Raw genomic sequence first — 21,094 nt, forward strand, 5'->3', positions numbered from 1 at the left:
GGGAGGGAGCAAACGATGATAGAATTATCAAAAAGCCAATACCCAGATTTTGTAGTCAGTACAAATCACAAAATGGATATGTTAAATACAACTTTCACCCCGTAAGCAACTAATCCTTTCTCATATCTAATAATACCATAATTCAGTGTAATTAAAATCCTTCATGCATATTAGTTTTAGTTAAATATCTGGATATAAATACTACAAGGCAAAATATATCACTCTGAAAAAGAGTGGACTTGTCCTTGATAAGTGATCTCATATTGTAATTCCCCTTGAGAAAACCATTCTGCAGTTCAGGTACAAGCTAAATCAATAAACGCTTTAAATTGCTGTTGGGTTATATAGGTTACACTCATTTTCTAACCTTCTTGGAATGTGTAGTGGTAAATAGAAGTGTCTCCTTTACAGCCTCCTGAAAGACTGACTACTGTTCACTTTGATTGTGGGAATTTGTAACTAATCTCTGCTAAAGCTTGGATTGTTTCTCACAGTCAGACTGTTCTTCAGCGATACTTCCAAGTGCAGTAGGAAAGGTTTTTCAAACCAGGTACTGGTACCAAGTCATTATCAGGGAGAAGTTGAATATAGGTTCAAACTAACTGATTTAAGTTATTTAGATTACTTAACTGACAAGAGATATTCAAGTGCAGTTTGACCTTCACCTTTCTTTCCTAATGTTGGTAAATCCTTGCACGCTTCCTGCACAGGAGCGGAGTTTCCAGAGAGATGAGAATACTTGCAGACCAGCTGTCTTAGATATTTTCATATCTTTATTTTCTTGGGTAGGGAATTAGGATTATTTTTAAGTTGTGTGTAGATTTGTTCAAAATTTAATTTAATTCCTGAACGGAACTCTTTACTTTTTTATTATATTAAATTTATATGTGAAACCAAATAATTATCTGAATGAAATTATGAAATCTGATACTTTGGACATTTAGGAAAATTTAAATTCTGCAGCAATATTTGTAGACTGGAAGTTGGACAGCATATGTGTATTAGTATGCTGATAACCTGGGAAATCTCTCCAGCAGCATGAATTTACATGATCACAGCTTTGCTATAATAGTGCTAGAGACCACTCTTTCCAATTTTGCTATGGTTGTTTTTGAGATCGCTTGCATGTGGATCACAAAAGACAATACCAAACTTACCAAAATGTGTGGAAGTCATGCTAAGAAGAATTACAAATATAGACAATTTCATAAAGTTATAACTGGCTCAGTTCTGATCTAGTAAAAATGAGCTGAATACAGAATGAAGGAAGGAGCTCTTCTGTTTTAGGAGAGAAATGCTATCCAATACACTGAACCATCCTCTTTCGTTGGCATATATGAGGAATTTCAGGCATGTGCACGTACCATTCTTGGAAAGAAACTTTTGATCTCACAAAGTGTATTGATGAAGAAGTTGGCTATGTAGCGTTTTCTTCCATTGAATCTGCGATGGAAATGTCATTCAAAGCAGAGATGGAACGAGAGGAAAAAACAAATGTATGGTCACAGCTGTTCTATGTCAATTAGATATTCTCTGAGCAGGTTTAGTTGATGCAGCTGAAGAAGTGCTTATATCCTGGGAATCTGATAAAAATAAAAACTTTGTGGAGTGAAGTTAGGAGGTACATTTTGTTCCATCTATAAGACATACCAGGTGCTGGCTGCTGATGCGGGCATATGCTGAGGGAAGAGTTAGTGTTTGAGAAAAGGACAGTCTGTAGGAAGTGAGACGGACATTTGTTTTAAGCATTTGCTTTTTATATCTGCTTATTAACATAGCTGCATTTCAGCAATCCAGAAGGATTTTCTCAAGAGCAAGCACAAATTTGCATGAAACTTAATAAGAACGTTGTTCCTTACCACTTGATTTGCATTCTGTATGTGGCAAATTTAGCTGTTTCTTCTCTCCTCATGTAATTGTCATTATGATGTATTCAGAAAATAAGTATTTTCAATGAATTAACAAGTTTCTAGTGGGAAGGGATAGAAATATTTATATTTGCACTTGATAATACTTTCTATTATGTATATCTTTCTATATATCACTATGCTGTGACCTTTGAAAAACTTCTCGAATATCTGTAGTTCCCACAGAGTCTCTAAAAAGCAAAGGGAAAAGTTGTCAAGTTAGTGATATTTTTCGCTGTTCCAAGTCATTTAAAGATTAATCTGCTACGGAATCAGCATCCAATTGAAAGTATTGTCATTCCCCTGTAGTTTCTTTAGATTTTTTTCCTTCCTCCTCGTCACGTGAGCATCATGACCTTGTCTTGATCAAGAGTTGAGTAACTGAGTGTCCTAAGCCCTGGCAATCAAGAACTGAGTGTGGTGAGCCTTGGCATGCTCTGTGGATCAACAAATGACAGCAGGTGACACCTGAAGCTGCTGCAAGGTATACGCACAGTATCACCGAGACCTGATGTGACTGTAGGCTTGTACTGACACCTGGTTATAAAACCACGCAGTAGCAGAGATGGCAGGGAGAGGCAATTTAAAAAGGAGGGGGGAGCCATCATGCGATGGCGCCTATCTGTCCTTTGGAGAAAGTGCTGCGTTTCCCCCGGCTTGACTGTGCCAACTCATTGGAGTGGCAGTCAGGGTGCCTCTCAGGCAAATGCATGGGGTGTAGGTGTGGCTGTGAGCGTGAAACTTGTCCTGACACAGTCGGTCTCTCGCTTAGTCCACTTTATAAATTGAGATTAGCGGAGTCTCATTACCTGGTGTTCCTTTTCTTCCTGTGCCATTCTTGTCTGTTCACTAAGGATGCTTACTCCAGTGAAAAAAATGACCCAGTTATGATTCTGGATCATTCGGATACTAAAAGGATAGATGAAAGTCCACCAAAATCAAACTGCATTTATGAAGTGCTTTAGGCACTGGACAAGTAAACGCAGTGGGGACGCTGATGGAAAGAAGGGAGCAAATTGCCTGAATGCTTTCTGAAAGAGAGATGTTAAACGAAAACCACCGAAGATTTCATTAAGAATTGATTCAAATCTCATGGAAGTTCTACACGCTCGTAAGACACGTTTTAGAATGGATGGGCGACAAGATGATTAATAAGTGTAATTCCTACTAACCTAAAATTTCTATTATACATAAAATTTTATATCCAAGTTTTTGGAAATACAAATTTTTCTTAGAAGAAAATATAAATAAATCTAATGTAAAACAGTAAAGCATGCCTGTTTTGCAGATCTATTCTATTATGATATCCGTTGGAGTCCATCCATTCCCACATTATTCAGTTTTTTCAGATATATTACTGGTGAATCGTCAAGCTATAAATATCACAGGCAGTTTTTATTAGACAATTACATTTTATTAAGCTTAATTGTATGAAGACTAACTTCATACTGACTTTATAAAGAGAAAAAATCACTATGGTTTTAGGTATTAGTCCAATGGGAATAGCAGCTGTTACTTAACTTTTTATGTATCGCTTTTTTTTTTTCAACTTGAGTTTCCATGCATTTTTGAGGGGAGCATAAAAGCATTTCACAGGATAAAGAAGCGTTAAAAAAATTTGCATTTCTCTGTATATCATCTGTTGACAGGAGAGCCACAAAGTGGATAGATATTGTGATGTATTGCAATGTTTTCTGCATACAGCTATTTCTGGATAACTTTCTGTGGTTGAATTTGATAGGACTATATCTCTATTGTACAAATGTGCAATATTTTGGCAAGCATTAGATAGAGAAATAATTTTGCTTTTCTGTCCCTTTTATTTTGCATTTCTTGTTCTTTAAAATCTACCTGATTTCTTTTTTGTTGTTTTCAGATTTCTCTTTAATGTTTTGGAAGTTAACATCTTTTTGAAATTGCCAGTTCTCTTGCTTCCCAGGTACTTGTGTCTGTTCCTCATAATTTCTGTTCACTAATTGTTTTACATATTGGTACTCCAAATTTCCCTGATGTAAATTATGCTGACAGCAGCGTTTTTTTGTTAAGGAGTCAGAGACACTGCAGTAGACCTCCAGTTCTTTATTTAGCCGTTGTAATTGCTTACCCAGGACTTGCCAGTTCTTTTGAGCTGTTCACATATTTCTGACTCTCATTTAGGTTTCAGTTTGCTCCTGAGAACTTCATATTTATTTTCTGCTGCTTCTATATCCTCTTTTCCACTTGATGACTTTTGTCCGGTTTCTGTCTTTCTGCAATCCATGCTCTTTTCCATGGGACCGTACCTTGATCCTTAGCAGATACAGCTGTGTTTTTCTCTTCAGCTTGCCTTTTTTCTTTACTTTCTTTTTTACCTGATGATCATATCACCTTGAGAAATACAAATGAAGTGACATTATGGCTAAAGTCAAGATAATGGTTTTGGTTGGTTGGCCAATATATGACCCTAACAAACAATGCATTTTGGAGCTACTATTGAATTCTATTAAAAATAGAAATGTAGTACATCTGTACAATTCAAGAAAAATGCCTAATATAGTAGTGACAAAACCAAATTCAATTGTTCTCAATAGACTAGGGGCCTCCAGTTAAGTACAGCTTATAAAAATCCATGTTCTTATCCAGAACAGCACTTATGTATAATTATGCTTTTTGAGTGTTTTAAGCAAGTGTTTGAAGTTTAGTGAGGACACAGTTCAGGATGTGGAAAATAATTTTTATAAATTATTTAATCAGAAGTGGAAAAAACATCCTGGATGCGTCACTGGAACATCACGGTTGTGCCAGTACAAACAAAAAAGTAACAGAGTTATTTCCATTATTTTTGGATATATCAAAGACCTAGAGGAAATGAGTTGCAGAATGCATGGTCCTGTGTTTTGTACAAGCACAGGATACTAGTATCTTGAGTTAATCTGTTTTCATAGTGGAGTGAGCAAAGTTAAAGGTGGTTTGACACCATGAAGACAAATGTAATGGCAAATTGTTGAAAAATTAACTATGCAATTGCATTTGTCTATTCTGCTTATTGTTCCAATGCCCCTATAAAGGGGTGAAGAGCAGGTGCAAGAACAGAGCTGCTAGTAGAGTTGCTGAGCAGGTGACATGCATTATAAGGAGCTTGGGTTTCACTTTTTTTATTTCATGCCAGATTTGGTAAAACAAGTATCCAGAAATCTTCCTCCTGGGTAGAACAAAGTATTCCTACTGTGTTTCCTTTAAAAACTAGTCTTCTGAAGTGATTTGCATGATTTTTCTTTTGTATAATTACCTAGCAGATGGATTAAAAAAAAAAAAAAAGAAAAAGAGGAGGTTTACCACAGGCACGCTACCCCCAGATAGTTTTGAAAAGTTTACCAAGAGTCCAGGACAGATTCTGCTATTCCCTTGGTTGAGGCTTTAATATTGTAAGACCAAGGATGCAATGTCAGAAGAGTCACCTAAAACTGACAAATTTTCTACTGATATCTAGGAGACAGCATAAGAACTTTTATATATTTCTTATATTATGTGGTTTTTGTAACAATTTCTATATGGAAAGAAAAAGTTGTTTTTATCAGGTTATCGATATTGCCTTTTCCAGACAGACATGTGCTTGCTCTGCTACCACTCTAAGCTAGTCAGAAGACAATTTAACATAGTGCTGACTGCCAGGTAATATGAGAAGAGCTTGGGCTCAATGTTGTACTATGATGCCTTTTTTTTTGATTTGCTGATGTGTTGATAATATCTATGCTAATTTTATCCTTTATTTTATCCTGTTAATTTAGTAGCACCATAATATGTGACAAGTTCACTTCATGTTCTTGAGCCCTTTTTTTTTTTTTTTACTTCTTTCTATTACAGTTGTGGGACATCCACAATGTAGCACATTTTATGCCCTATCATTTGGGAATCATATAATCAATATGCAATTATTTAGTTAATGTCTTGTGGTAATAATGGTTTGGCTTGGTGATATATTGATATATTGAAGTAGTGTATAGTATAGTTGGAGTGAGATATCCCAATTGATCTGAAAATTGCAGTAAAAGTAAGAGGTATTTACCCTCAAAGAAATGATACGCAGACTTACAATTCTCTGATTATAACTGAATACGCTCAGTCATTCAAGGTCAGCCAGGGTCAGTAGCAGATAGCACTGTGGTACTAGCGATGTTCCTTAATCTCAGGTGTCAAAGTGCATAAACGAAAATCTAGGTATTAGACTAGAAAATACGTTGCTTACATTTGATGCCTTTCCAGCCATGAGGTTGTCCTTACTCTTTGCGTGCCTAGCATATTTTAATTTATAGCACCATGAGGGAAAAAAAAGGAGACAGTAAAATTGGATTCAATTGGATCAGTAAAATTGGATGCAACTTGTTGGCAAGTTTCCATGATTCATGGGAAAAAAGTTAAAAAAGAGAAAAGATAAGCTGAATTTTTTTTAATATTCTGATTTTGGTAGACTGTGGAAATACCTCCCAGACATGATGGCAGAAGTTCCAAGGCTTTGAGCTATTGCGAAACTTAAAAGGGCTGAAACACTATAAACTGGACAACAGAGAACAGTAAGGTCTCAGCAGAAGATGATTGAATATTCAATAAATTTTTTGCATTTTGAATTTCTAAATTTCTGTAAGAATGTCTGGAACAATTTTAATCAAATGGAGGGGGGTTTAATTTCTTCAGTTGAAAAATATTAATGTTTGGTTTTTGTAATGATCATGGGTGAATCACATTAACACCAGAGCATGTGAAAGAAGAGAGGAAGAATTATACTGAACAGACTGTTTTCTTCACTTTTGAGCAGAACTGATGTAAAAAATAGGATACAACAGCAATTTTAAGTACTCGGAAATTGGAAAATTAAATAATTTGGAAATTGGGAATATTTGGGGGAAAAAAGAGAAATTTGTTGCTACAGAGCAAACCTAATATCATATTTTGTAATGGTAGGACTTTAAACAGCAAGGGTATTTCTTTCTTCCAACACTAACATATACATCTCTGTTGCTTGTAACCTAGTTATTTAGTTAGTACCTGCTATCTCAAACACGTGAGACAGACGGACTAGAAATGGAGATGTGGATACATCTCCAAATTCTTAAGCGGAGTAAGGATTTTGGAAATCTCTAACTAAAATTACGTCCGACAGGGGATGCCTTTCTAACAAGACACTAGGGTTTGGCAGGGGAGACTGCTGTGTTGGCAGCCCTGGTGCGAGCGGGCAGCCTGCCAGTCTTTATCAGGATTGCTGCTTTCAGCTAGACAGCTGTGTGTGTTGGTTTACTGTTGTGACCTGGTAGTAAATTAAGGGTCAGTCAAGCACCTGAGTTCCCTAACTACTTGTATCAACTTTATCCTGATTTCTTAAGATGCTAATTTTAAAAATTATTTACTCATATATTTAAAAAACACCTCATATATATTAAATGATTAACATGATTTACTCATGTATTTATAAAAACCATGGTATGGTTTAGTAATGCAATAAATCTAACTTAGTAGTATTAGATTTTTGAGAAGTGCCACGTGACACAAGGTGGGTAGCTTATCACTAGGACAAGTCACGTTTATTTTTAGAAATAGAGGGAAGTTAAATTAACTAGCTAACCTTATACACTGTTGTTTGCCTTTCCAAAGCCAGTAGAAAGCCAGAGTGGACTTTGGCAAATCTGGATCGTACTGCCAGCTGATCTCGTTATGCATGTTCTTAGCATGGCTATAGGATTCCAGCTGGAATTTAAACGGAATACCCCTGTGGCATGTCTCTGCCCTACGTTTATACATCTCATTTGTGTGCATATTTATATGTGTATAAATTGTGTGTGTGCATGGTAATGTATATAGAATCAAATGATCTGGGATTAATTTCTCATCTTGTTGCCTCTGGGTTATTAAAAAGAAGTTTTACAAGTTGTGTTTCTAAGACTTGATTATAGCTGATCAGTGAACTTTACTAAAATACGTTATTAAACAGGGAAATAGACTTTCAGAGGATACCCATTGACAGTTTTGTCAGGTAAGGTAGAAATATTTCAAATTTATATCAACTGAGATAACAGCTTAGAAAGAGAGAGTGACATTTCCTATAGATGTCGTGATGTTGGTAGGTTCTTTTTTTATTATTAAACAGCAGAATTAAATGTAAAATACCAAAACAATTGCAAGATTACATTATACAGCTAGCTGAGACAGAAATGTTAACCTGACTGTATTGTAAGAGATGTTGGAAAAAGCATTGCTGGTTGTCTGAGGGCACCTGTGTAACAGTACTATATTTAAGGGTAATAACATTGAGGTTGTAGTCAAAAGTTTTAGATGTGCAGTAGAAAGTCAGACCAAAGGCAGTATTATGGATGTGAATGAGGAAGAATATCAGAACTGAAAAGGGCAATGTCAGCTATCAGAAAAAGAACAGGTTTGGTGTGAACAGATTACCTATTAAAGACTAAATCCTGTAGAACTGATGTGAAAAGTCAATTCTACGTACAGAGGACAAGTCCATATTTATGCAGCCTATATTTGAATAGCTGTCAAGCGTTTATTAACTTCCTTTTCAGACTGTGTCTGTTGTGTATTACAACTGTATAAATCCAGCAAGGATTCATTGCTGTAGGTAAAGTGCCTACTGAATGACAGCTTGAAAGGAAAAAAAGGCTCAACACATGCATCTGTATGTTTGGGAGGAGGAGTTCTTTTTTCTGTGGGGTCAATCACATGGTTCTGTGCAGTCCTTCCTCAGGATGTTAACTCTTTGCTTTCGTGGCCTGTGCACTTTTCAGCGGATGAATACAAGTTGGTTTTTTCTTTGGGTCATTATTTTTAGTATCACGTTATTCATGATGATTCAACTTGCTGTGTTTCCTGGGGCCAGGTATCTACGCCAGCTGTGAGTTCTCAGAAATCTCCTTTTGCTCCTTTACTCATTGATGGGAACTGACAGTTGCATCTTTTCCCTGATGAATCATTGATTCTACACAGCCAAGAATCTGCCAAAAAGATGCTAGATTGTTCTGGTTTATTTACGATGAATGCATTAAAAAATAAGAGGAAAGAGATGCATAGGGCCTGATTCTCTAGCTGCTAGATGTGTAGAAACCAAATAAAATGCACCAGCACTGCTACCATTTTGGGGGCTATTAAAGTTAGAATAGGTCGGGCACTTAAGTCTCCTTAAGCTGTCATAACCTGCTATAGTCATATAAGTACTGACAATGGGATTTTTATTTGAACTGTTAATAAATCAAGCCTGGACCACAGGATCATACATTATTACAGTAAGTAGGTTTGAAACATTCCAACCAAATATTTTGCACAAATTATGAAGGTCAGATAAACAAAAGTTTTCCTTGGCTCATTCTAAATCCCCAAGTTGTTGTGTTCATGTTTCTTCCTTCTCCCTGCCCCCAAGTCTGAAACACAGTGTTTAGACAATGCCCAAAGACAAAACACATGATGTAAATGCCATTTGAGTATGGAAAACAGTTGTATCTGACAAAGGCTGGATTTCCCCAAGAGATTATCTGCTGATCAACTTAATGCTTATTAATTCAGAATTGACTGAAATCAGATAAAAGTAGGTTAGATGCTACTATAGTATATTATATATATACACACTATAATTATATATAGTGTATATAGCATACTTTATTTAGATATCCTGCTTATTCTGTTTGTTGATCATTAATAAATGGCTTCCCTCCCATTGAATTTCTAGATAAAAAATGCTCATATTTAGAGAGAGAGAAAAAGGAGCATTGCAGTGCTCTGTTATCAGTATCAACAATTTACGTCTCATTTGCCTATTTTAAAATTTTAAAGATTATTAACTTCAAGATACGTTGATTTAGAATTGTGATGAATCTTTTTCTCACTTGAATATAGATCACATTCATGAGTACACATCTGCTACCGAGAATATCTTTAAAAGATTGTGTTAGAAACACCTGGGCAATCATGCACTTTGCAAGTGTATTTTGTAAGCAGTATTTACCTTTTATGATGAATGAAAAGGAATACAGTCTACTCTTTCTTAACTATTGCTGCTTTAAAAAAAAAATAGCCAAACCCATGAGGGTGTGACCTTCTCGTCATCTCACCTAATTTTCTTAGAATTTACAGTAGGATGCCCTAAGATATTAACTGCGATTATAGCAGGAAAGTTTTAAAAAAAGAGTGGATTGAGGAATATAACAAATTTGCCAAAAAAGACGTCTATCGAAGTTTGTCTTAAGCTGCAGACTGTATTTCAATTTTCTCTTCTGTTTTAAGGGTTGAGGTTTTTTTCAGTCAGGGACATTTATGTACCATAAATAATAGAAAACTTTATAAAAGTTTTATTTCAAAGACAGGCTTTGTAAACCTAGTGGGAAAACAAAATCAATTTTACTTTGGCCTGACATAGTGCATATTATTCAGTGAGAAATAAACTCAATCCTTATTTTGAAGACTAAAAGCTTAACTTCTAATATTTAAGGAAATAACAGTCAGAGGTGAAGTGATCTCTGGGGCGCAAGTCTTTCTAGTGCCTAGGCATTTGTCTCTGTTGCATACTGAAAATTAGAATCTGTTGAAATGTTTACCATAATCTATTAAATCATGTCAGTAAGAATAATAGAAGAGTCAAAACAGCTGACTAAGCTTAAAACTATAAATGAATATCATTCCCTGAAAACAAATTGTATTGGAATTTACACTGACACTACATCAATAGGCTGATGGTAAAAGCAAAACAACTTGCAACTGGAGTACTACGGATGACCTTAACATGCAGAGTATTGCTAAATTGTTCTGTTTCATAATGAACGTTTTTTAAAAGCACATTCGGGTGCTAAAATTATAAATATATATTTTAATCCCAGATGGATATGCTGATAATGACACTTGATTTTGCAGATATGGTAACTGGTGTAACCTAATATTTGAAGAACAGATTTAATCGGTGTATAATTACTTAGCGGAGTTTTCTAGGAATGGCTTTAACTTATATTGGCCACATATAATTATACTACAAAATGAGTAGAGAACCCTGACGGTTTTTGAGGATTGGAAGATTTGAGAAAGTCACTGGGATTTCAGGGTGTTCGTGGCAGGGTGGTACAGTGGTGACACATCACATTCACTGAGTCAACTTTTTCCAGAATTGTACTGTAGTACAACACTGGCATTCAGAGTAAATTGTTCAGTTTAGAGCTTATTTTTCTGGCTGCAAGAATCCACTCTCCTTCCACACTCACGTAATCTGTCATGCAGTTCAACATTTCACTGTTTTCCTACTAAAATTCCTTCTCTTACTTTCTCCCACGTGGTAAGGGATGATGCCATCCTTTTTAAACAGCCATATCTTTCATTCAGGTACCTAGATATAGATTAGGTGTTCTTTCAATTTAAATCTTCTCTGAATTCAGAGGAATTATGCTGATTAACTCTTGTTGATATCTGGTCCAATTGCTTTACATTTTGCAGTTTTTTCTTAATTAGGTGAATAATCTCCTTGTTAGCTAATCAAATTCAGAGGAGTTTGCTGACATTCACCAGGACAAAATTCTGTATTTATAATTATATATATTGTGATTGCTGTGTTTTCAAATATGAAAGAAATGTTATTAAGTTATGGCAGAAATATTTTTTTTAATCTAACATTAACTTCGGAAAGAAACACTATGCTTTTCACATAATAGCACAGCAGCAGAGTATGGGCATGCTGGTGTGAAAAGTGAATTTACTTCTTCTAGAATGGCCTGCCTATCCATACTTAGAATTATGTTGCATATATGTGTGTGAAACCTTCCAGAGAGTGCTTATTAAATACGTGGGAGACTAAAACTTGGTTATTTGAAATTCAAGAAGGGAAGAATAAGAAAACCAGTTGACCATGGATCTTCGCTTAAAGCCAATCCTGAGAATCCTGTTAATAATAAAGAAGTGTAAAAGGGAAGGTCTATTCAGTTTTGTGGAAGAATATAGGAATTCTTGAATAATCTAAATGATTAATGATTAGACCCCTCTATTTACAAATTTACCTATTTTCACTTGAATTGCTCTTCATTGGTCTAAATGACGCAAGTTTGCAATGTAGAAATTGGAGCCATCGAAATAGATGGGCTAACCTGAGGGTTTGTTGGTTATCGCACAGGTGCAGAGTTGAATTTTACTGTCTTCAGATACATGGGCACTGTTCTTGGACACAATGCGAAGAGTCGAAGCTTGGTATCAGAGATAATATTGTCCAGAATTTAAAACCTTTGAGGATCTAATAGTCAATAGGTCTGATAGTTATGTCTTGTATCTTCACTCCTCCTTCCTTTTTTAAAATTATTTTCTAACAGTTCTGAAGGTTTAGTTTGTTTTGTGACTCACTGTGGTAAGTTGTTGGCTTTTGGTTTCCTCCTCCCTTCCTAGTGTGTCATAAAAGGAAGGAAAATATAAATGCATTCATAGTTTATATTAAATATAATTTTAAAATTTGGAAAATGTTTTAGTTTATGCAAATTGGTATGTATCAGTATTTACAAGACAATAGAGTAAAACCTGTGCCCATGGGGCAGTGTAATTGGCTGCTAGGGACAGATGGCCTTTAAATGCTCAAGCTAAACTAGACTTAAGGATGGTGGTGGTACTTTAAAGTGATCCTTAAGACAGTGTTACCACTTGCAGGTAATTTTTTTTTAAATGCAGGGTTTAACTTTAAACGAAAATACCACATTTCAAGGGCAAAAGAGACCATCAAGCCTAATGCACTTTTTGTGATGCATAAAGAAGAATGGAAGTGATGACCTTATTGAAACTACCTGATTACTTTAGCAGGAGGAAATTCCTCCTTGACCTCTGTTCATCAGCAAATTAAAATGGGAGCATTCGCTGAAGCTTGTCAGGCTGATTACACATAATGTTGTTACTGCTGAGGTGAGCCAGCTCTTTTCCTAATGATGTATACCTTGTATAAAATCACACGTAGCTGGAGTGGTAACAAAAAAACCCTATAGGTGTTTCCATATAAAACTTGATGCAGAAGGTTTTATTTACATTGCTTGTAAAGACTAGAATGCTAATATTTAGCAGGCATTCTAGAACTAGCTGGATTTAATTCATATAGATTCTTTCTTTCAATTTGATAGAAAAATTTGAACCGAGCCCTCCATCTAAATGATGCTAAAATCGGGAAGGTTCATAATCTTGGCATATAGATTTTCCTGTAAACCCATGATGCGTTTGACTCCGTGACTTCTATTTGAGATAATTCATTTTCGATAACATTAGTTATCCGTGTCAGACAACCAGATGACTTATGAGTGCTGTTTGGTTACAAGTAGTTAAGCATAGCTGAGTCTTGGTGTTATCTTATTACGCTGACTGAACTGAACACCATGTGTTCTCAGAGGTACTTCTTGTTCCCCCACTAGATCTGCAGTTTTTCCTGTCCTCTGGTAGATGAACATACTCCAGATGATCTGACACCACAGTTTCTTGAAATAAAGTTTATCCAGATATTAAAAGAAAAAGTAAGCTTATCAAGAGAATAAAACATTTTACTGACAGCTGGGCTTTTTATCTACCAGCTATGGAACATATTAGAAAGATTGTAGCTTTTATTTTACCATCCTGTGAAAACTTAACAATTTTTCTTGGGGGGTAGAGGAGGGAAGAGAATCTCTTCCCTCTTTTCTGTTTCAACTTTCCTCAAAAAGAGAACATCTACTGTAAAATTAAACAGTTGACCTAGCAATTCTGCTAAAGATCTTCACTGAAAGTGTTGGGTGCTACGTTGCAGACCAAAACATATCTCAGTTCTTATTTTGCAGCAGTAAGCAGAAATTGGAGATGTTTTGTGTTTCAATAGAGATCATACTCACAGAACTCTACACTTTTTAATTGGCAACATTCTGTCAAAGCCAAATGTGATTATTGTTGAAACTTCAATATACTGTTAAGATTCTTTGCCTAAAGTCTTGTGTTGAGACAGATGTTTTATTCACTTTCATCTCTTCTGGGTATCCAAAGTATCATTTAATATAAAATAATTTTCTTTTTTCATAAATCCATTATATTTTGTGAGCTGTCTATTGCTGAAATTGATAGGACTGATATTAGATAGTATATTTAATTTGCTTTACTGAGTTTCATTGTTAAAATGTGTATTCAAAATCCATTAAAGGAGCATTAAAATTCCTGTTTAACTTCAAGGTCTTGGATCTGATAATAAAATAGTATTGATGTGTTGCCCAGCTGAGGTTCTTCTTTCCCCCTTCTTAGAAAAAGAGGTACAGTAAGGAGGAAAAATATAAAATAAAAATAAAGTTGTGGAAGGAATGGATGTTTCAATTCAGTCATCAGCCTTCCTCAAAACAACAATTTTAAATGAAAAACTATGGGATTTTAGAATTAACGGTAATGTTTGCTTTATCCTGAAATGGAGTATGAGAGTTGGATCTGTATTTCATTCAACCTAAAACAACATGCATTGGATTTATTTCTTTGTGGATTTTATAAAAACTTTAAAATTTATAGTTACATTCCAAGTAAAAATTACCATTTTTAAAAGGGTAGATTATTTTGTTTATCCATTAATTAATAATGAGGTTTGATTCCTCTTAGCGTATTAGTTCTAGCTTATACTGTAAGGAGGTTTAAGTACGGAGAAATTCTGGAATTAAATAAATTTTACAAAGTTAAAATAGATCTGAATCATCCTTCCCTCAAATTACCTACAAAACTTCACAGTAGAAAGTTTTGCTTGGTTTCTTGCATGGAATATCTTTTAAAACAAGAAAAATCTCACGCTACATACCATCACTCATGTTAAATACATCCTTTCTGTCTCCTCTTCATTACAGACAATACACCATTTGCAGTGTTTCAGTCTGATAATTTGCACACTCAGATGTGGCACATCGTTTTGATGTGTAAAACATCTATTTATGTTAGGAGAAATCAAGTTGTTATATAGGTGAACAGGAGTACCCACTCCAATTTGAAATCTATAAAGAATGTTGGAATTAATTCAATTTGGATGAACTGAGACTATTTTCAAATGCATCGAGTAATGTTTTGAGATGATCTCATGCTTTTCTGTCTTAGACAGGGCTATGAAGAACTGGAAAGACAGCTGAAAGAAGTCTTTAAGGAAAGGAGCAAGATCCTTCGTCAACTGTCGAAGACTTCTAAAGAACTTGAGGGAATTAAAGTAAACCTCCAGGTTAGGTTCCATCTTGGTCTGTGGAGGATTATTTACCTTGACTTTTTTATATTGGTATCTATTTATTACAAAAATACCTGGGGTTTTTTTGGTTTGGTTTTTTTTTTTTTAAATATGTGAATAATGATTATTTTGTGATTTTGTACTTAACGTAAACCCAATGTTTTTATGGAACACATACTACTACTGTGTAATGCTACTCATGTGGGCCCTTTCCACTTACTGGAAAAAAAAAAAAAAGAAAATATGAAAATAGAGCATGGTAGAACAAAAAAGGAAGGAAAGGAAAAAGAATAAGCTGTCTTAGTGGAGTTACCACACATTGATCCTGGCAGGTACTATAAAAGGATTTCTTTTGCTGTTGCAGGTTACATCTTTGCTGATAGATCCTCAGCCTAGTTTAGTTGCTTGCTTTACCTTCCTGACATGCCCTCTACATGAGCTGACCAGCTTTACCACAGGGCGTTACTTCACAAGTTTAGCTGACAAATTGTACTAGATGAGGCTGCAGCTAGAGCTGAGACACCTCTGCATTTAACTTGGGAGGTTTTGGCGTATCACGGGTAGACTGAAGGGCTAATACTCACATGAACTCTGGAGTCAAATCAGGTCCTCAGAGTGAAAAGTAAATTAAAAATCCTGCTCTGGATTTGAGATCCTGAAATCACCAGATGGTCACTTAAGAGCATGCCTGTGTTTTCCAGATATAATCTGTTGGTCTGGTGAAAACCTTCAGACTCATTATCAGTTGAGATTTGTCTCTGTATGCCGTACTATTTTAAAGGACAGTATTTTCCTGACATTGTATTTTTATCGTCAGGTCGATGTAAGCTAGATGGGAAAAATATAAGGAGTAGAATCCGTATATCTGTTAACAGGAGAATGCCAGTGCTGTGTCTCAATACTGTGCTGTATGATATTGTATTTCAGACTGCTCTGATTCTAATTAATCTGAACTATGGACTATTGAAACGTTTCTTTCTTCCTTCTTTTTTTTTTTTTTTAAGTGGTTTAGCACTTTATTGTTTAGGTGTTTTCTTGTTTTTAGAGAAATATGCTGCTTCTTGTAACAAAGTTATTTGAGAATGGGATTTCTCATGCAGTGCGGTTGACGGTAGTACTCGACAAAATGATATATTTTAAACTCAGCACTGCAGAGATCCAGATATAGGCAAAGAGCTTAGTATTATCTTCTGTATTTACACACTTATCTTTGTCATACAATCCTAATGCTTTTAGTCATTTGTTTCTAGATCTAATTATTTTATTTGATCAGCTGTCATTTAATATTTGAAAAACAGCTCCGTACAGTTAGCTGTGCTGAGTTGTGGTAAAAGAAAAGTCAGACCATTCCTCTGTTTCTCACAAGTGGTAATATTTGTAATTTACCGGGAGCATTTTATGAAAGAAGACCAAATTAATAATTTCACAGATGAATAATATTAAAGATCTCTTTGGTAATAGAGTTCTTCCTTTGCTATCAGTCTTTGAAAAATGATGAAGCATCGGCCAAAAGTGATGTGCAGAAACTTCTGGAAATGGGCCAAAAGCAAAGGTAAGACCCCACCTTCTCCCCTTCTCTTCCCGTTGCCAGACTGAAAACTGTCAGACTAGGAAATTCCACCTTTCCTTTTACTTTAATCTATAAATACTACTGTATTCCAGAGCCTGCTGATTGTAACAGTAAAATAAGGGCAGGGAGTGCTATTCTGAGTAGTTTTTAAAACAAATGAGGTATGAGCTTATATTGGACATATGTTGGGAAAAGATATTAAAGTGCTATGGTGAGATATCTGCTAAAGAAAGGGATTTTTAATTTCTCAGGAAGGTTTAGTCATGCAATTTTCTCTTAAAAAGAGTAAAATTAGAAGTTTTAGAAAATTACCAGTGGATGGTAATGCCCAGTTAATGAAATTATTCAAATATCTCAATCTCTGAATTTGGAGTTGATGATATATATTTGTTCAGGCCTTTTAAATACTCATGCATGTAGACACTCAAAATCACTAGTCACTATGCAAATGTAGGAATACTGGCACTGGGTATCTATGAGGAAGGCGGCTAGGAGAGAGAAGTACTCACTTCAAATTATTCATTGAGCGCTTAAGACATAATGAGCTTCCATGGCTGGGAATGCAAGTTCCCAGCCTAGTCCTTAGTTTCAAGTCCCCTAGTGCTTTGTCTCAAGCAACTCTCATCATTCTACTTCTCTTAATTCTTGGAATTCAGACCAACAAATAACATCATCAGTACAGTTTTAATAATAAGAAAATGTAACTAATATAGGGATCACTTGCACTGAAACAATATCATACAATAAAGGCATCTATACTCTATCTTTTTCCTTAGGAAAAAAAATTTAATAACTTAATGAAGTTTGTACTCCTTTAATTGTTAGAAATGCAATACTTAAATCCCATGGGTATCTTATTGCTGACATTGTATTTAATAGAAGTACATATGAAATTGCATTGTTGTAGAGAAGGCTTGTGATAAAATGACCTCCACTTCTTCAATACACAACATATAAGATCCATAATACAATAGCCATAGAAGTTCTCATTTTTAATTTGATAGAGAAGAATCAGATATGTAAAAGTCTTTCAGGTATTCCAGACAAATCTATGAAATGACAAAAGCAAGACTTCAGCTGATGTCCTTTTTAAACACTTAGATGTTATGTGGCTTGCTTGGTGCAACTGAAGGTATACGTCTCAGCATCATAGCTGTCCTCGTCATGGACTCCATCCTTCATACATGAATGTATTTTTGTAGTGGTTTGATTGTTGTGCAGCTTTTATGAAATAAAGAAATTAGTTGATTAAAAGTATTAATGGATTATTTAGTAAATAGATCTTAGTTGCAGATGGGAAAAATGAGTCTGCTAAGGGAAAATTTTACTACATACTACAAGTGTTTTTCTTAATCTCCTCCTAAATCACCCCTTAAAATCTCTCAGGGTCCACTCAAAAGTACATGTTGACTTTTGCTTTTAAGAGATTCAGCTATTGAGTATACTGCACAACAGCAGTTGCCAGAAATAGACCCTGGATCGGTGCAATGGTGCAATATGCTGCTAGGCAGCCCTCACCCTCTTTCAGAAAATAAAAGGCTTTTACAATATACTCCAAGAAAATGCCTTGGAGCTACTGTGGGTACTTGACAGCTTTTTACAGGCTTACTGGATTTCACTTCCAGAGAGGTGTAGAAGTTCAGTGTAAGAAGGAGGTGTTCAAAATGTGCCAGGGAATCTCCCTCACAGAATTTCACTAAGGGTCACAGTTTACTTGCAAAGAGCGTCAGGCTGTACTTCATCTGGAGTAAGTGAAAAACCGTGAACATATGGTTCTGCTTAAATCTATTGTATTTGAACCAAAATTCAAAATATATCCCAATATTAATCTGATGATCTACTTTCTTTGGACAAATGTGAGCTGCATCTGGTCTGTAAGGACTACTTTGATTATTCTCTGCAATGATGATGATACAGTAAAGTTTAGAGTGCTAGAATCTCAGCTTGTGTAAGTAGAAGTAGTTCTGCTGACTTCAATTTAGATTTATTTTTTTTATCCATTTTGTGTGAATTCTTCAGTACTTCCCAAGTTGCAAGTTGGTCACTTACTATGAAGCCTCAAGTTTTATTCTTTCTATGCACCATCAGCACTTTGAAATGATCGCATCTGTCTATACGATAAGGAAGTTGTATTATGCTGATGACGCATTCATTTTATGTTGCCCAATCACTATTTCAATTAAATCTGTTCTGTACTAGTGTTCCCAAAATTCTTAAAAGTAGTAGAGTTATCTGCTAACAAGAAAGACGATCCAGCAGCTCAAAAGTTCTGTTGTTCTATGAACTAGATGGTTTTCAGTTTAGTTTTCTCTGGGCTAAATTATTATCTGTGTGTAAACCCAGTTTTGTGTTGGTCTTCTGTTGAGGTTTATCCATGCAAGCAATAGCCCTGGAAAAGCTCTGCAGCTGAAATGTCACTCTTCTACTTTGCCACAGCTCCGAAGTGTGTCGTATGCTGTGGGTAGAAAGACATGGCCAGCAGAGGATCTCAGCCCACTGCAGTTCAGAGAAATTCTTACTGCATCAGCAATGCAAAGGTTTTTTGATTCAAATAAAACAAAATCCAAACAATTATCTTGTTGCTTTTTTTTTCTTGTATGCTAGAATCTTCTACTGAATTTTGTGTTGCTTATCTCTAGAAAGAGCCAGGTGAAAGCTGAATTTTATCAGAGCATTATTTATTTACCTGATGATTCTAAAATTGGTGTAAACTAGTTCTTATTGATAATAGCATGGTTCCATTTGGGTGTGTTTTCAGTAGCTCACTTTCCTCACTCTTTTGGTGCCAATCCTTTTTGCTAGAAATTATACACTGGCAGATGTTTTCCACAGCAGGCTACTCAGTACATGTAAAAGGTGGCCAATTTCCATCACAGATAATTTTTGTCTTGTGTCGGCACTATAGTTCATGGGGTCGTCGTGATTTTATTAGCCAGACACATAGACACAATACATCTGTTTGTTACTCTGAATAATTAAAGGTGCCTTTTCTTGAGTCTGAAGAATTATTTCTAATGGACACTTGTGATGAAGTTTGTGTTCTGTGTTTTCAACAAACTAGGGAAGAAATGAAATCTCTCCAGGAGGCCTTTCAAAAGCAGCTTAATGAGGCAGCTGAGAAAGCGGAAAAGCAGCAGGCTACCGTGAGTGATTCCCTGTCCCTCTTTCATTGTTTTTGTTTGTTTCTTCTGTCTTTTTTTTAATTCTTATGCCTTGAGAATTTGTTTTATCTTAAATAACTTTGCATGTAAAAAAACAAGTACGTGTTAGTACTCTATAAGCTTCAGAAGAAAGGAGCTGAAAACAGTTTGTTCAAAAGTGCTAAGATCCCAGTCTTCACTAATTTACGTGGGATATAGGTTTGTGTATACGCTTTTGGAGATTTGGGCTGGAGACTTGGGCCTAAGTCCTTTCCCTGATGAGGTTATCTTTATGGACCCTCATGTCTCATCTATACCAAAGTATGCTGTCATACATTCATTAACTTTTTTGGAATCGCTAGCAATTTTCAGCAACAAAATAGGTAGTAGTGTGTCCAGTTTTGACCACAGTAGATCTAAGTATCACTATAGGAAGGTATTAAGTCCCATTAAGATTTCATGCTTTAATGAAATTCTGCTTCTGGATAAATTGTACAATTGGTTGGATTTTTGTGTGGCACTGTAATGTTGTGGGGCATAAATAGCCCATTTTGCTATTTCAGAAGAGAAAAGTAGAATCATGTTTTCTGTTTAATTCTAAGATATAAGAAGGAAATTTTTCCTATATTTGTTAGTAGTATTCCTCTAGCGCTGAGTACAAGTTGACTAGATGATCTGCAGAGGTCTCTTCAAACCTGAAGTGTTCTGTGATTCTAACTCTGGACTTGAAAGCGTGCTGCTAGAAGGGCTTATAGATCTATTTTTAGTTTCATATTGGATAACTAGTGGTTTATTTAGTAAGATTGTACCGTTGTCCAGACTCACAAAACCAGGGTTCCTCCAAGACAGAGGTTTAAAATTAATTATTAAATTGAGCAAATATTTACAAATGCCTTCTTTTGTATGAATGTGATTTTTATGTGGCTTTATGCCCTCGGTGAACAAGATGTGAGAGTGCATGTTTTACATGCTACCTTCTAATTAGAAACAGTGTAGATTTTAAACTAAAGTATGGCTTTTGTGGGTGTCTTTCAATTAACTTGATTTTTGAAAACACTTTTTTTCTTCTTTGCTCAAAAGTCTGAAGGGTGAAGATACTGTTTTACCTATTCTTGAGTCCCTCACAATGTATACTTAGTGGATTTTTGGTACTTGTATTTTTCTATAGAGAACAAAAATCCTCTTTTATTCTTAGGGGAGAAAAGAAGTAAACAATATTGTATTGAAATGGAAAAGAATAACATATTTTTTGGTTCTTTCTCAATAGCCAGGGCAGCATATACCCAGAAAAAAA

The 21,094-nt window shown here is 35.4% G+C and overlaps 1 protein-coding gene across 1 annotated transcript in view; it reads left to right on the top strand.

The window, feature by feature from the left end:
• The window catches only part of LUZP2 (leucine zipper protein 2), a 202,616-nt gene that overhangs the window by 74,353 nt on the left and 107,169 nt on the right, over positions 1 to 21,094 (top strand). The window contains exons 2-4 of the mRNA XM_054828713.1: positions 14,970 to 15,087; positions 16,572 to 16,642; positions 19,722 to 19,803. Coding sequence (XP_054684688.1) covers positions 14,970 to 15,087; positions 16,572 to 16,642; positions 19,722 to 19,803 — 271 coding nt within the window. The remainder of the gene's footprint in view (positions 1 to 14,969; positions 15,088 to 16,571; positions 16,643 to 19,721; positions 19,804 to 21,094) is intronic.

This window comes from Grus americana, chromosome 5 (genome assembly GCF_028858705.1).
Source record: "Grus americana isolate bGruAme1 chromosome 5, bGruAme1.mat, whole genome shotgun sequence".
NCBI lineage: Eukaryota > Metazoa > Chordata > Aves > Gruiformes > Gruidae > Grus > Grus americana.